The sequence below is a fragment of the Panicum virgatum genome, chromosome 7K, assembly GCF_016808335.1.
Source record: "Panicum virgatum strain AP13 chromosome 7K, P.virgatum_v5, whole genome shotgun sequence".
Taxonomy (NCBI): Eukaryota; Viridiplantae; Streptophyta; class Magnoliopsida; order Poales; family Poaceae; genus Panicum; species Panicum virgatum.
In genome coordinates this window covers 10,615,543-10,628,893 of record NC_053142.1, presented here as the reverse complement: position 1 = coordinate 10,628,893, position 13,351 = coordinate 10,615,543, and the positions used below count along the sequence as shown (strand labels likewise).

Genomic DNA, 13,351 nt, shown 5'->3' with positions numbered 1-13,351 from the left:
CAAGGGGCCCAACTGTAAAAGCCTCCCTGTATGTAAAATATACTCTCAAGTGCACAGTCAACTCCATTATTCGTGTATCTTTTATTAGGTGCTACTAATAGTTTTTTGATTATTTCTGTCTTAAAGATTCCTGTGTTCCAAACACCACTTCCTAGTCTTTTCCTGCATTTTCCAAACCTCTGTTTTGACCCATCATTTCTATTCCTTTCCTATGTTTTTCCCCATTCCTCTATTTTGTATTCCTCCATTCCGAACAGACCTAAACTGTTAAAGTTCAGAACATATCTCGGCCCAAATACTGTATTTTAGAAAGTACGACACGTAAATGCAATGTTCTTCAGGAATATAAAAGCAGCAGCTCGTTACCAAAATGTCAAACATTACTTGACATTTTCAGAAAGGATAAGGATAAAGGACACCAAGGTTACCTCTAGGAATAGACCAGTAGAAAAACCTTGTTGTAGTGGATTACCAAATGGACTCCCCCCATTAATAGCATCACGGATTCTATCATTGAAACTGCAAATATGGTAATGGTACTGGGTATTGTTATATAGGGAAAAAAGAAGAAAGTAAATGCACAAGGACACCACGAGAAAGTTTCCAAGACTAGTTATTTACTACATAAACTTCACTAAGATGTTTCTTCAAAGAGTTGAGACTTTAATTTCTTTTTACATTCCAGTTGTTGATTGTAAAAAAAAAATAGACTAAATTTTTTTTCTGCGCATCCAACAAGACCGGATGGTTTGCAGATAGGAATTAAAATAATACGCACACTCAAGTTAGTTAAAATTAGACTTACCTACCAATCCCTGTGCCACTCATATTAAGCTGGGATCCATTTATCCCACGTTTATTTTGTGCGACTTCACCAAAGTCCCATCCTTCACCATACCTGTCACAGTGTCAATGTCTTATCAGTTCAATTCACAGCAGGAGTGTGCCCGTTTTTATGAAAACTGGTTGCACATCTTGGTGCTTACAAGTATATCTTTGAACCATCAACGCCATGTTCATCTATTGTAAGGCTCTGAAGAGCAGATTTTGCTCTCATCTGCATTCAGCAACCATAAGAGTTCTCAAGCACAAAGTACAACACACATAATTACAAAAAAAAAAAGTTGAAATTCAACCAGCAACAACAATAATGATCAACAATATGGACACATGCAACAAACAGCTAGTAAACTTTGGTTTACTGAATACCACAAAGTGATTATTTTCCCAGCTCAAATTTCTATTTTTTTCCAGTTGTGGTGGTAGACTGGTAAGAATCAGAAAGTCACACATAAAAATTGAAAAAAAAAACAATTTCTAGAATAATCTGCACTGTTACAAAGTTTAGATTTCTGGTATTAACAATCCATCGAGATATTGTTCGACTCTGGATAATTACTAAAAAAGAAGTATTCTCCAAATTAACTGACATGCTAAACACATATTACTAAATACCCTAAAGCTAAATATATCCACCACCTAAAGCCGTGAGAAGATATTTATATTCAGAAACCAAATACAGAGGTTGCAAATGAAGCCCTACTCTCTATTTTTGTCTGTGCATCTTGTAGATAGAGACTGAGGTGAGATTCCGTAAAGAATAAAGGTTCAACTAGATCAACCATTACAGGGGAGTTAATATGCCCAAATAAGAGGTTGGAAGGAAACTAATTAAAAATTTAGAAGCAGCCAAAGAACACCTTTGGGCACCTAGCTGTTACTAAAAGAAATGATAATGAACTAAAATTCTAAAATTGAAATATGACAAGGATTAATGCAAGACTTGTACTAGAGCATGGGGATGAAATAAAAAGAGATTCTGTTTTCAACCACCAAATCCCCATGTTATTTAATTTGGCCATTAGGTGTATTTACTTACCATTGTCTTTTTCATGATATGTCCCATAAGATCAAATCTGAACCCATCAACCTATGGTGAAAGTTATCATAAGATCATAAATAATAGAGAATAATAAGCTGTGATATTAAAAGACATGCATCCACCAACATGAAACAATTTAGCCAAAAAGGAAAGAAAGAAACAACTAACTATCTATAATCTCTGATGGAATCATTAAGTTTTGAAAGAACCATATCATAATTATGCAATGCCTATAATTGTAATGTAAATATTACAACTCACTTTGTAATTTACTGCCCAATTCAGAAGGTCATCCACGATTAATCTATCAACCATGAAATGCTCGCTTGCTGTATTGTTCACAGCTGCGCTGTTCTCAATCTGACCATTAGTATCCATTCTAAGGTAGTATCCAGGTACAATCTGCAAATGTCCAGTATAAACAATAAGATAGATTAGGATGCATATGGAATGTCCAAAGAACAAATAATTTTGATTTTTCTGCCCAGAAATGGATAAACGACTTTGATTTTAATCAGCAAGTGTATATATTTGAACTACAAACATTTTATGGGCTAAGGAACAAAGATATCAAGGGGCAACGAATTCAATCACTGCCGTTTCCTAGATATAATTGTAGTTCAACAATTCGTTTCATTTGGTACACAAAAAAGCATCATGGTAAAACAGTCCTCAGTACAATTGATAAGCCAGTGAAACATTGTCGAATATTTAATATATATTTTTTCTCGAATACATAGGAGAGCTGCATATCATTGCATTAAGAAGAAGAATGTTCAATATATATTGGTCTAATTTTCTTCTAAACAAGGGTCAATAGATGGATAGTGATTCGAACTGGTGATCACAAATTTGGATTACATAATTGGCAGACTGACTGATCCACAGGTAAAGTAAAAAATTCAGAATCGCAAAAGTTCACACATGCATGTTCATCACAAAATAAAATGTGATAATTTAAAAGAAGTAACAGGTATTCATGAAAGGAAGCAATTAATCAATTTAATTCATGTAGTCCTTAGTATTGTGTTAGTCACATGATGATATTACTTGCCAACGTAGATTTCATCTAACATATTAATGCACAACAACCAGATCAAGTGCTTCAATGTATATCAGGCAAAAGGAGAAGATAGACCAAACCCACTCAAAAGAGAATTAAATGTCAGGAAACGGACTAATTATAGAAATCAGGGAATTGCAGCTATATATTGCATGTTCAGGAATATTCCAATTCTTTGCTCTAATATTCATTGTTAAAAAGAAATCTCCAAAGAACTAGTTACAAGAAGTAACTTCGATTGGACATTGGTTCTATATGCTGTTGAGTGGACAAGTTTCCATGAAACAATAGCATATGCATTTAACTCTACAAACCAGAAAGGACATAGGTACATATATAGAATAAACATCAAGCTGCTGTTTATAACTCGAATGGCTAGGAAAAAATATAACTAAAAGCTGAGACAACCTTGTCAAGCACCGAAGTGATGGCAGAAGGGCCACTTGAGTATAAATGATTGTATACAACATCCATGACAACACGAAGACCTAAGTGATTCAGGGCCTGCAGCAAGATTTATCAGAAAGGTACCTGTTATCCTGGACACAGCTGGTTAAATTAAGGACACCTGCTACTCAGATCATTACACTAAAGCAACAGGCTGCTGAAAGTTGCTGCACGTTTATGTATCAAAATTCAGGGTTAAAAGCACAAGCACACCTGGACCATCTGTCGGTATTCAATAATACGATTTGGACCATCTGGGTTACTTGCATAGCTTCCTTTCGGAACTCCCCAAAGCACAGGGTTATATCTTTAGTTGCATGTGGCCATGTTTAGAATAATTTATGACACATCAGTATATTGTGAATCTTTGACAGGAAAGAAACAAAGAAGCAAAAAAAATGAATACCCCCAATTATAAGGGTCCTCTTCCTGAATAGCTACAACTGCATCTTGTTGTAAATCTGATCCTGGAGGGAATTTTGACAGCTCAGCCTCATCTGCCATAGTAGATGAAGTCCCCTAGTTACTTGAAAAGGAATAATCAAATGAAATGAACTAAAGGTGCATAAGATGTAAGTGACAGAGTTTAGTTTAATCAACCACTGAAAGATATATACTGAATAAGAAAAACAAAACATAGCTGGAACTACATTGAACTCTGAAGATATGCAAATACCTGGCACCATAAATTTTATGATGTCAATGTATTCCAGATATTCTATATCAGATTGAAAGTGGATTATTTCCATGCGTATTGTAGAGTTTCAAAGCAAATAAAAAGCATGTAAGTTACAAAATTACGTTATTTTAAAGAACAGGTTAATGTCTTTTACTGGTAAAATATACAGAAAGAATGAGTCTTTACCAACAAATTTCCAATTGTTCTTAATGTCATCAACACCTCCAAATTGAAAGCTTGGCAACAAATGCACATGAGTCAAACCAGCATCAGACAGTTTCCTTAGGTGTCGTATTCCTGCTGTATCCTGTATCACAAGTTGCAGAATGCACGATAAGGTGGAAACTGATGAAATAAGGTCATGAAATATATTACTCTCCTAGTAAATCAACTGTGAACAACCTGACATGTAAATGCGCAGAATCCTCCTCGAGAATGACAGTCCACGGTGCTATCATGGGCACTGTAACAAAAATGACAGAAAACATAGTGGTAAATTCATAAAAATGAGGGTGCAAAAAATCTCATCAAAGTTACAGCCACAGAACAGCTAACCTGAAATCGCGAATATGCAATTCATATATGCTTATGTCAGAAAAAGAATCAAGCTTTGGCTTTTCCGCCGCCAATTTATCCCATGAAGGTGGCTTCAATGTTTCACTATTAATGTCGACCAACCAAGTCCGTGTTCCATTTGCAGACAGCCTAGTCAAAACAAGATAACATTTATGTCTTCCACTTTCTCTATGGCTAGTATTGTATTATGAAGTAATCAAAATGCACTTACCCTCTAGCATAAGGATCATCAGCCAAACATTTCTCAACATGTGATGTAGCTGGATGATATACTGTGACTTCATACAGATAATACCGGTTCTCCCAGTTTTTTGGACCAGTAACGCTCCAAACACCATTTGACTCATTGAGTTGCACAGTCTCCAGTAAAGGCCCCACTGGACCATCATAGAAGCTCACACTCACATCCTGCAGCACTATTGAGATACTTTCAATTGAAGTGGAAAATATAGAGGACTAGTGGTAAACTGGTAATAGTAAGATGTTAAAGGATTCCAAGATCCAGAACCTGTGCTGTAGGAGCCCATAGATGCAGACTCACAGCTTTCTCACTGAAAACTGTGCCAAGTGGTCCAGTGTAGGCAAACATGTCATCCAACACGCCAGGTAGTTGCAATGCAGTAGAATCTTGGCTTTTCCCATGACCTATCTTGTAACAATACACAATTGTCCTCATGAACCGTTTGTCGAGGGGTCTTTACGGAAAGGCAGCCTAGTGTAAAGATTACCATCAAAAGAAGCGACAGCCAGTTGGCATTTCACAAGGCTGGCAACATCAATAGAGCTTGGAACTCTGAAGGCTCTATAATAGCTGATAAAAGGGAATTTCTCAGTCACCTGAAGCATGTGAAGTGTAGGGCAACATTAGAGTGCTGCTTGAAAATAAAGTACAAAGATGAACAAACATAACAAGCACTGCAGAATAAAGATAATTACAATAACTCAAGAATACTCATACACTGGCTGGAAGCCCGCCATGTTCCGGTTGCAGCTGAACTTTGGAATCATAACCTGCCAAATCAGAAAGGATTGTGACATGCAGACTTTTAACCATTTATTATTATATTCAATAGGCGAAAAGAATCCAAAAGTCTATAGTTCACCCACCTTCAACAACCCCATTTGACATGAACATTGTAGCACTTCTGCTTGCATACAAGTACAGGGAGGTTTCTTGATCGCTGACATCCCAGGCAATCAGGGACTTGGTGACCCAGTAAGCTCTTGCATCTGACAAGAACTCCTGCAGAAGCAGCATCACAGCTAGAGTAAGAACATCCCAGAAACATGGCATAAAACAAATGAAATATTTAGAAATTCTTCACAAGAGATGGTGATGAAAATGAACTACAGGTATCTTTTTTACAGTAGGCCTGATGGCCAGTTGTGATATAGCTGCGTTCTGCTACAAGTTAGATAATAGCATGATCTCGAATATGGAGATTTGACTGGTACTCTTGGATTGTATAATACATATACATTTCCCGAATCTGGAAACAACTATAAGAAGTACTCTTTCTAGGCAAAGCGCCTTGAAAAAGTATTTCGTAAAATCTTGATACAATTATTTTTGTCAGATAGAGGAAGTGATTGCTGTATATGTATGATCACTGGCAGGTGGCCCAACACCATAGGGCTCTGAAGAACCCAGGGATTGATGTGAAAATTTTATAACAATCATTCTATTTCGATCCACTGCGCGCATCTTGTGACTACCATGCGGGCCACATGGACCCGCATCCGAACCTGGAGGGTTAATCGCGTGTTTTTTTCGCATTCGAGGGGTCTAATCGACAATTGCACCAACTCCGTAATAACGGGATGATGTGAGGAGGGGGGCAGCAGCGGCCGCACCTGGGTGGCCTCGGCGACGCCGACGTCAGCGCCGGCGCCCTCCTCCCCCGTCGCCATGGGGGGCCTCGGCGCGGCGTGGAGCACCCTCAGGGTCCCGGGAGCCGCGGCGCGCGCGGAATGCGCCGGCGGCGGAGAGGCCCGCGCTGCGCCCGACCTCCTCGGCGAAGCTGACGACGGGGCGGCGGCGGCGGCGACGCGCGGGGGTGGCGCGAGGGCGAAGGCGGAGCTGGCGTGGAGCAGCATTTGCATCGGCGTTTGGATTCGGCGGAGGGAGAGGAAGGCGGAGAGGCCAGCCTTGTAATAATAACTGATTTATTTATTTATTCACTTATTAATTATTATGTGATGTTATATAGAAGGGGGAGGAGAAAGGGAACATATCTAGTGCAAACCAAGGATCTCGTGCAAACCCGTGCAAACCTACTAAACAAAGTTTCAAAAAATTCTGAAAAAAATCATGAATGTGCTTCTCAGATTACATCATCTATATATAAAATTTCATGGTCAAATTCTTCTTACTCTAGAAGTTACAAAAAAGACAAATTTGAGATGCATTTGAACCATTATTGTTGTCAGAAAATTTGTCTTTTTTGTAACTTCTAGAGTAAGACGAATTTGCCCATGAAATTTTATATATAGATGAGGTAAGCTGAGAAGCACATTCATGATTTTTTTCAGAATTTTTTGAAACTTTGTTTAGTAGGTTTGCACGGGTTTGCACGAGGTCCTTGGTTTGCACTAGATACGTTGCCGAGGAGAAAAGCAGCATGAGTGTTTTTGCTTTTATAGTTTGCGTGAAAGCTTCTTCTTCTTCTTTTGCGGGTTGCGTGAAAGTTTTTGTTTGGCTCATGGGTACCTTGTTGCTTTTTGCCATTTATTTATCTCTTTTTGTTTTTCTGTTTCTCTTTTATTATTTCCTTTTTTCATTTCTTCATTTGTAGGTATTTTTCTCTATGTTAATCCACAAGTTCGAGTCATCCATTCCTTCCAAGTTTTTTTTCAGTTTCTTGCTTTCGTTTATCGGCATTTTGTGCTTTATATATAAAAGGTCACGGTATCAGCCGGGCCAAACATGAAATCCAAATTTTTTGCCTAGCAAGGCAGGCGTGCAAGCGGAGTTTGAAAAAGCAAAGAGTGTGTGTGCTTTATGTTTGTATTGCGTGTTTATTTATGCTAGCAAAACATGAAATCTTGTGAGAGGGATATGTGGGGCTTTATATTATGATGAAGAACTAACTACTATACTAGTTGACTGAGAAATAGGTTATAAGAATCCTTATGGTCAAGCTCCTCGATCGCCGGCTTCTAGTTAGATATTCAATGGCTAATAAATATTATATTTAATTCTTTGATGCTGGGCTTTTAGAGTTTAGTCGCTCTAAGAATGGTTTCTGATCCGATTCTGGCGATACAAATTGATTCTTGTCACATCCAATTCGTGCATCAGCAATACCAATTTGCATGGTTCTTGAACAACACTTCTCATGACTTTTTCACTTTCCTATATGCACAAATCTATGAAATGCCAATATCGCAATTGAAGTGAGTTCTTTGTAGTACTTCATACAGCGTGGCCATGTGTAGCGGACCCTGCATCCGAGCGGTGCGGCCACCAAAAAAATTATAGTATCTTTGGCAAAGAGGAATTTTTAGGCCTTGTTCGGTTGTTCCTGGAACCAATCCAGCCAGGTTACATTCCTGCCCTGGAACCAGTTGATCCACCCGGTACCACTAGTTCCAGGCCACCATGCACAGGTTTGGTTCCAGGCCAGGAACGGCTGTTCAGCAGCAGTACCAGCAAATGCCAGGAACGTTTGGACAGGCCAGGCCAGGAACATTTCTAGGATACAACAAGCAACAGAACTACAGCAAACACCACTGAGATCAGTACCCAAAACTCAACAGAAACAGGAACAAGACATCTCTGGAACAGGGCAGCACATCAGCAAACTAGAGAGACTCAAAGTATGCAAAATATATAGTATTTGCAGCAAACTATATAGTATGTGATTACTCCATCCAGCACAGCACCATCCATCCACCCATTCACTTTCTACTGCTGCCAAGGCAGGCAGGCATGGCCCAAAGACAAAGGAGCACACAATGCTCATAACTTATGGTGTTCTGGTAGTACTCTGAGAGTTGCAGATCACTATGTGGTTGCAGCCTTCAGAAGATGCGAGGAAGTTGGTGAAATACAGTAGCAATGTGTGAGGAAGGTTTTCCCATCCCAGCAAGCAAAACTTCAAGAATGATTGGCTAAGTACATACCCTAGAAGAACCTGCATCAAAAGAGCAAAGTATTTAATATAAGTAAAATTTACAGACTATAGATGTGAAAACCTGATGAGCAAACTAGAAATTAGGAAGTGAGATGGTATACAAGTATAAAATACCACCAGAAATGAATATTTCTAGTTACAAAACAATATGCATTGCCAAAAAAGCAATTTCAAATTGAACTTCTAAAGACACAGAACCGGAGAACAGTGCTAATACATTAATATATAGTGATATTTTATTCGACTACAATCACTTCAAACTCTTCTTCCTTGCATCCAGTTTCTTCTTATCAACTGGAACTTTAGCAGCATGTGGCACATCCTTCTTGGGTGCAGTGAATGCTCCTACAACAGGATCAGACGTAGCAGCATTTTGATCCTGTGAGTTTACCTGCTTTCGCCACAGCAGAGGTAGATATCGCTGGTGATGCCAAAGGTGTGTTCTCACCGAGAACAATATTGGATTGACCCACATTTAGAGCTGTGGTTGACTCAGAAATAGCTCCTTCGACTTGTTCTTAGGCTTGAGCGCATGGATACCAGTGTATAGCCTGCATGTGAAGAAAAGATATGATAATCAGGGACTAGTCATAGCTTTACAAGACACTTCAGCAACAGATGTCATCTGAGATCTGACACATGTAATTGCCAACATTCCTTGCATGCTATATCCTAATATTTTTGCCATAAATGAAAAAAATGTTGAGGCTAGCCAAGGCTGGACATGAAATTGAAGGCTGACCTTGCATGTCGTGCATACTCCTCATACCAAGGCATCTCATTACCTGTCATACAGGTGAACAAGCAGCTCATAATATGTCCTCGCATGTTGTAACAATAGTTTAACCTCAGAGGTAAATCAGACTTAGGAATTAGACACATCATGCAATTAGCAGCAAAACAGAACTAGGGCGTTGCACTTTCAGCTTACCAGCAGAATGTGTCTTAATCCAAGACTAGGATTTCAATCCTTCTAGCGTGTTCACACATATCTCACCAGTAGTTCAGTGAACCATCACTCAAGCTAGTAACAACAAAAGCAAATACAGGGACAGGCCAATGCATCTAACTGAAAATATCACTCAAGACCCTGGGTTGCCAAGTGACAAAAGGTAAAATCAGCTATCTAAACAATGTATACAAGTATACAAGTATAAAGGACCACCAGAAATGAATATTTCTAGTTACAAAGCAATATGCATTGCCAAAAAAGCAATATGAATATTTCTCATCCTGAAGACACAACACTCAGAATGTCAGTACCATATAGGTATGATCCGACTCAACATACAGGTATCATGGCATCTTGAGAGTGAGACATGGATGTCTTCAAAAGGAATATGCATTGCCAAAAGCAATTTCAAATTGAACTTCTAAAGACACAGAACCGGAGAACAGTGCTAATACATTAATTTTTAGCATGACACAGCAGACCTAATTAGCTAAATCCTAGCATCAGTTGCCACATTGTTTTGTACAAAGGCAAACAATTAAATGCACACCACAAAATATGCCAGGTAATCAGCAAGCATCGGGTAGACATATGGAGATCTAGTTAACTCCTACTAGTAGCTTCAGGTTTGATTAACAGGAATATACTTTGCTAAAATTCTGAAGAGTAACGGGACATCAAAGTTCAAAAGTCCCAACTTTCAGCTACACATTCAAATTTCCATAGGCTGTTACTTAAAAGTTTTCTTACAAGGTATAAGGCTGCTACTTAGATGGTCCCAACTTTAAGGCTGCTATTTACATGTGAATTTGATCTGATGAAGTCTCTGAACCATAACTAAGTAACTGTATTATTGTAGACGGTCTGCACAGATTTCTCAAGTGTGTTATAGATACTCCAATGATAAGTGATGTTCCAATCAGTTTAACCAATGAACTGTGATGCAGTAGTACTATAGCTTCCTTGTTTATTTCTGAAAATGGAGTTCCAACTCAGAAAGGGATCAGTAATGCATTGCGAAGAGGAAAAATGCAGTGTGGTTCTTCAATTGAAGAGAGTATGATAGTACCTTTATTTCATCTGATAGGCATCAGGCAACAAGACATTAGTGTATTTGGTAGCATGATTAAACAATACCCTTGAAACTTTTGCTTACACAATACATATGGCGACCCTCGGGAGGAGGCTGACAACAATCACTGCAACCAAAGGTGGCGGGAACCTAAACTGCGCGTCAGCCATAGCAAACAAAGGCCACTGCATCGTCAGAGATCCAGTCCTCACTCCCAGTCCCATTAGATCCACCCCAAGAACACTCCCCAAATCATCAGAGGCCATCACCAATGGCAGTGGAGGGTGGGAGCACGGCGCCGGCGCTGCCGCTGCCACCGCGCCTCTCGGCCTCGTCGCCCCCCTTCGTTGGGATGCTCCTCACCGGGAACCCAAGCAAGAACCTAGCACTGGGGAGAGAAGAAGGCAAGGAAGACGAGGGCGGCGGCTTACTGGTGAGAAGGCGGCGGAGGACAAGCTCGCCGCCGGTGCGCGGCGCCGTCACCCGCCCCTCTCCGCGCGCCGCCAGCTGCGCCCCGTGCCCCGTCGCCCTCCCCTCTCCGCGTCGATCCGGATTGGATCCGGAGGGTGGGAGGTGGGGATTGAAACCGGGCCGGAATGGGTGCCTATTTCCGATCCGGGCCACCCAAAACGAACAACGATTCCGGCCCAGACTTGGTTTCAAACCGGGCCATTTCATTCCGGGCGGATTGGAGGCCGTTCCGGGCCGGATTTGGAGCAACCGAACGAGGCCTTAGTGGTCTAAAGCAAACGCATCATTTTAACCACGTCCGATAGCAAATTTTGCCTTACTACTGCTCTCTCTCTCTCTTTCTTTTTTTTTGAAACTTCTCTCTCTCTCTACAACAGAGGAGCAGAGTCACAACGTGATGCTTCCTCAAGATTAGAACGCCTGTAGATTGGTTCATCAAGATCGAGTTGCCCGATCTCCAGTAGAATAGATCACTTGCCTTAATAAGAACTGAATGAATACCTCAAACCAAAAAAAACCTCTTGCAACTGATTCAGAGTCATAACTGATGAATGATGATGATCATTACGTTACACGGACAGCGTAAACCACGCCGGCGGCGGCCAGCAAGGGTGCCGTCGGAGCCCCTCGACCCTCTCCACGGTGCCGTCTTTGAGGACGTACACGCCGAGGTCCCGCAGCTCATAGCTGCAGTCGCCATCAATGGACGAACGGTGTGATGGGTACCCGTCCCTCTCCAGGCACAAGGAGGCCTTTCCGAGCTCGTCATCCGTGTAGTAGACGCAGCCGGTCCTGATCCCCGGGTGCTCCTTCGCCGACACGCACACCGAGGTGTTCACCCCCACGAACAGCGCCAAGTCACCAATGTCCGGCGCCGCCACCCACTGCCGGCGCTCCCCGTCGAGCATCCACACCTCGAAGACGGGCGACTCAAGCTGCTCGCGAGGCCAGTAATGCTCCACCTTGATGGCCTCCTTCTTCGAGTCCTTGAGCACTGCCATCAGCCGCCCGTCCGGCGCCGCCGCGATGTACTTCCGGCGCCAGACGTCCTCGCCGCTGGGCAGCCCTGGCGCGACGGGCATGCTCGTGAACTCGCCGGTCTCGGCGTGGCGGTCCCACGCCTCGACGACGCTGGTGTAGGTTACCGAGTAGAACCGGCACTACCGGAAAAGAGGCTATGGGAACCGGTTGGAAAAGGGCTTAGCCACCGGTTTTCTAACCGGTTCCCGCAAACTGAAACCAATAGCCTCGTCTTAAGATACCGGATTTTTCAACCGGTGCCTTAGGCTTCCATTGGTACCGGTTGGAAAGACCAACCGGTACCAAAGAGGCTGCCACACTGACGCAAGGTGGCAGCCCATTTGCTACCGGTTGGTCTTTCCAATCGGTACCAATGAACTTTTCCTTTTTTTTCTTAAATCCAGTTTTATTTGTTATATTTATTACTGTTTATTCTTTTATAGTTGCTAAACGCACTCGAGCTCTACAGTACTATACGTTCATTGGTCGTTCGTGTTTGTTTTCAGAGAATATTTGAAACTAACTAAAAGTGAAATGCGAGCAAATAATTAAGCTAATTAGATGAACTAATATATTTACAAATATACAAACATCAAGACATCAAGTTTAGAAATATTTACAAATGTACATGTCATGTTTGTAGTCCAACTACTGGTCCCCTCAGGAGCTCGATGGAAGTCCTCTATGGATGTGACCGTCGTGGTAGAATTCGCCTCTAGGATCCAAGATCTCATTCAAAATGAATCCGGCGAGCTGCTCGCACACGGCGTTGATCCGATCAGTAGAGTAACATTTATCCCCCATTTGAGACATCTATCATTTAGGAAAAAAAGGATTAACATCATGTGCGTTAGTACAATTATGAAAATGTACTAGTGAACAGTTTGGACGTACTCTCATGTCCTCATCAGTAGTCTTCCCGCATGGAGTCATGATGTGCAAGTAGTCGCATACGTAGTACCCGTACCAATCAGTTTCTTTTTGTTGTCTTGCACGCTTAAGGATAAACAAATAAATTACTCAATTTAGAACAATTTGGGATTATATACTTAA

At 41.2% G+C, this 13,351-nt stretch overlaps 1 protein-coding gene and 1 long non-coding RNA gene across 5 annotated transcripts in view; both read right to left on the bottom strand.

The window, feature by feature from the left end:
• LOC120639778 (pullulanase 1, chloroplastic-like) overlaps positions 1–6,779 on the bottom strand; it is a 34,479-nt gene extending 27,700 nt beyond the window's left edge. Inside the window, exons 1-17 of one of the 2 annotated variants that reach the window (XM_039915662.1) lie at positions 6,502–6,779; positions 5,755–5,890; positions 5,606–5,658; positions 5,376–5,484; positions 5,156–5,292; positions 4,859–5,055; positions 4,627–4,776; positions 4,474–4,534; positions 4,258–4,378; positions 3,799–3,889; positions 3,606–3,699; positions 3,354–3,449; positions 2,144–2,284; positions 1,880–1,930; positions 987–1,057; positions 806–898; positions 429–519 (exon numbers count right to left, since the gene is read on the bottom strand). In XM_039915662.1, the coding sequence (XP_039771596.1) occupies positions 429–519; positions 806–898; positions 987–1,057; positions 1,880–1,930; positions 2,144–2,284; positions 3,354–3,449; positions 3,606–3,699; positions 3,799–3,889; positions 4,258–4,378; positions 4,474–4,534; positions 4,627–4,776; positions 4,859–5,055; positions 5,156–5,292; positions 5,376–5,484; positions 5,606–5,658; positions 5,755–5,890; positions 6,502–6,750 (1,941 nt within the window). In that variant the 5' untranslated portion in view covers positions 6,751–6,779. The remainder of the gene's footprint in view (positions 1–428; positions 520–805; positions 899–986; positions 1,058–1,879; positions 1,931–2,143; positions 2,285–3,353; positions 3,450–3,605; positions 3,700–3,798; positions 3,890–4,257; positions 4,379–4,473; positions 4,535–4,626; positions 4,777–4,858; positions 5,056–5,155; positions 5,293–5,375; positions 5,485–5,605; positions 5,659–5,754; positions 5,891–6,501) is intronic. The other variant, XM_039915663.1, reaches the window with a different exon arrangement.
• A 1,664-nt stretch (positions 6,780–8,443) lies between these two features.
• Positions 8,444–11,394, bottom strand: LOC120639777. Of its 3 annotated transcripts, none has more exons than XR_005661664.1 (4): positions 11,239–11,394; positions 9,526–9,568; positions 9,175–9,334; positions 8,444–8,783 (listed from the first exon to the last, which is right to left on the bottom strand). It is a non-coding gene; the product is annotated as an uncharacterized LOC120639777 (long non-coding RNA). The 3 variants fall into 3 exon arrangements; XR_005661665.1 differs by having other exon boundaries at positions 9,526–9,873; positions 11,239–11,391; XR_005661663.1 differs by having other exon boundaries at positions 9,526–11,379.
• Positions 11,395–13,351: the final 1,957 nt, after the last annotated feature.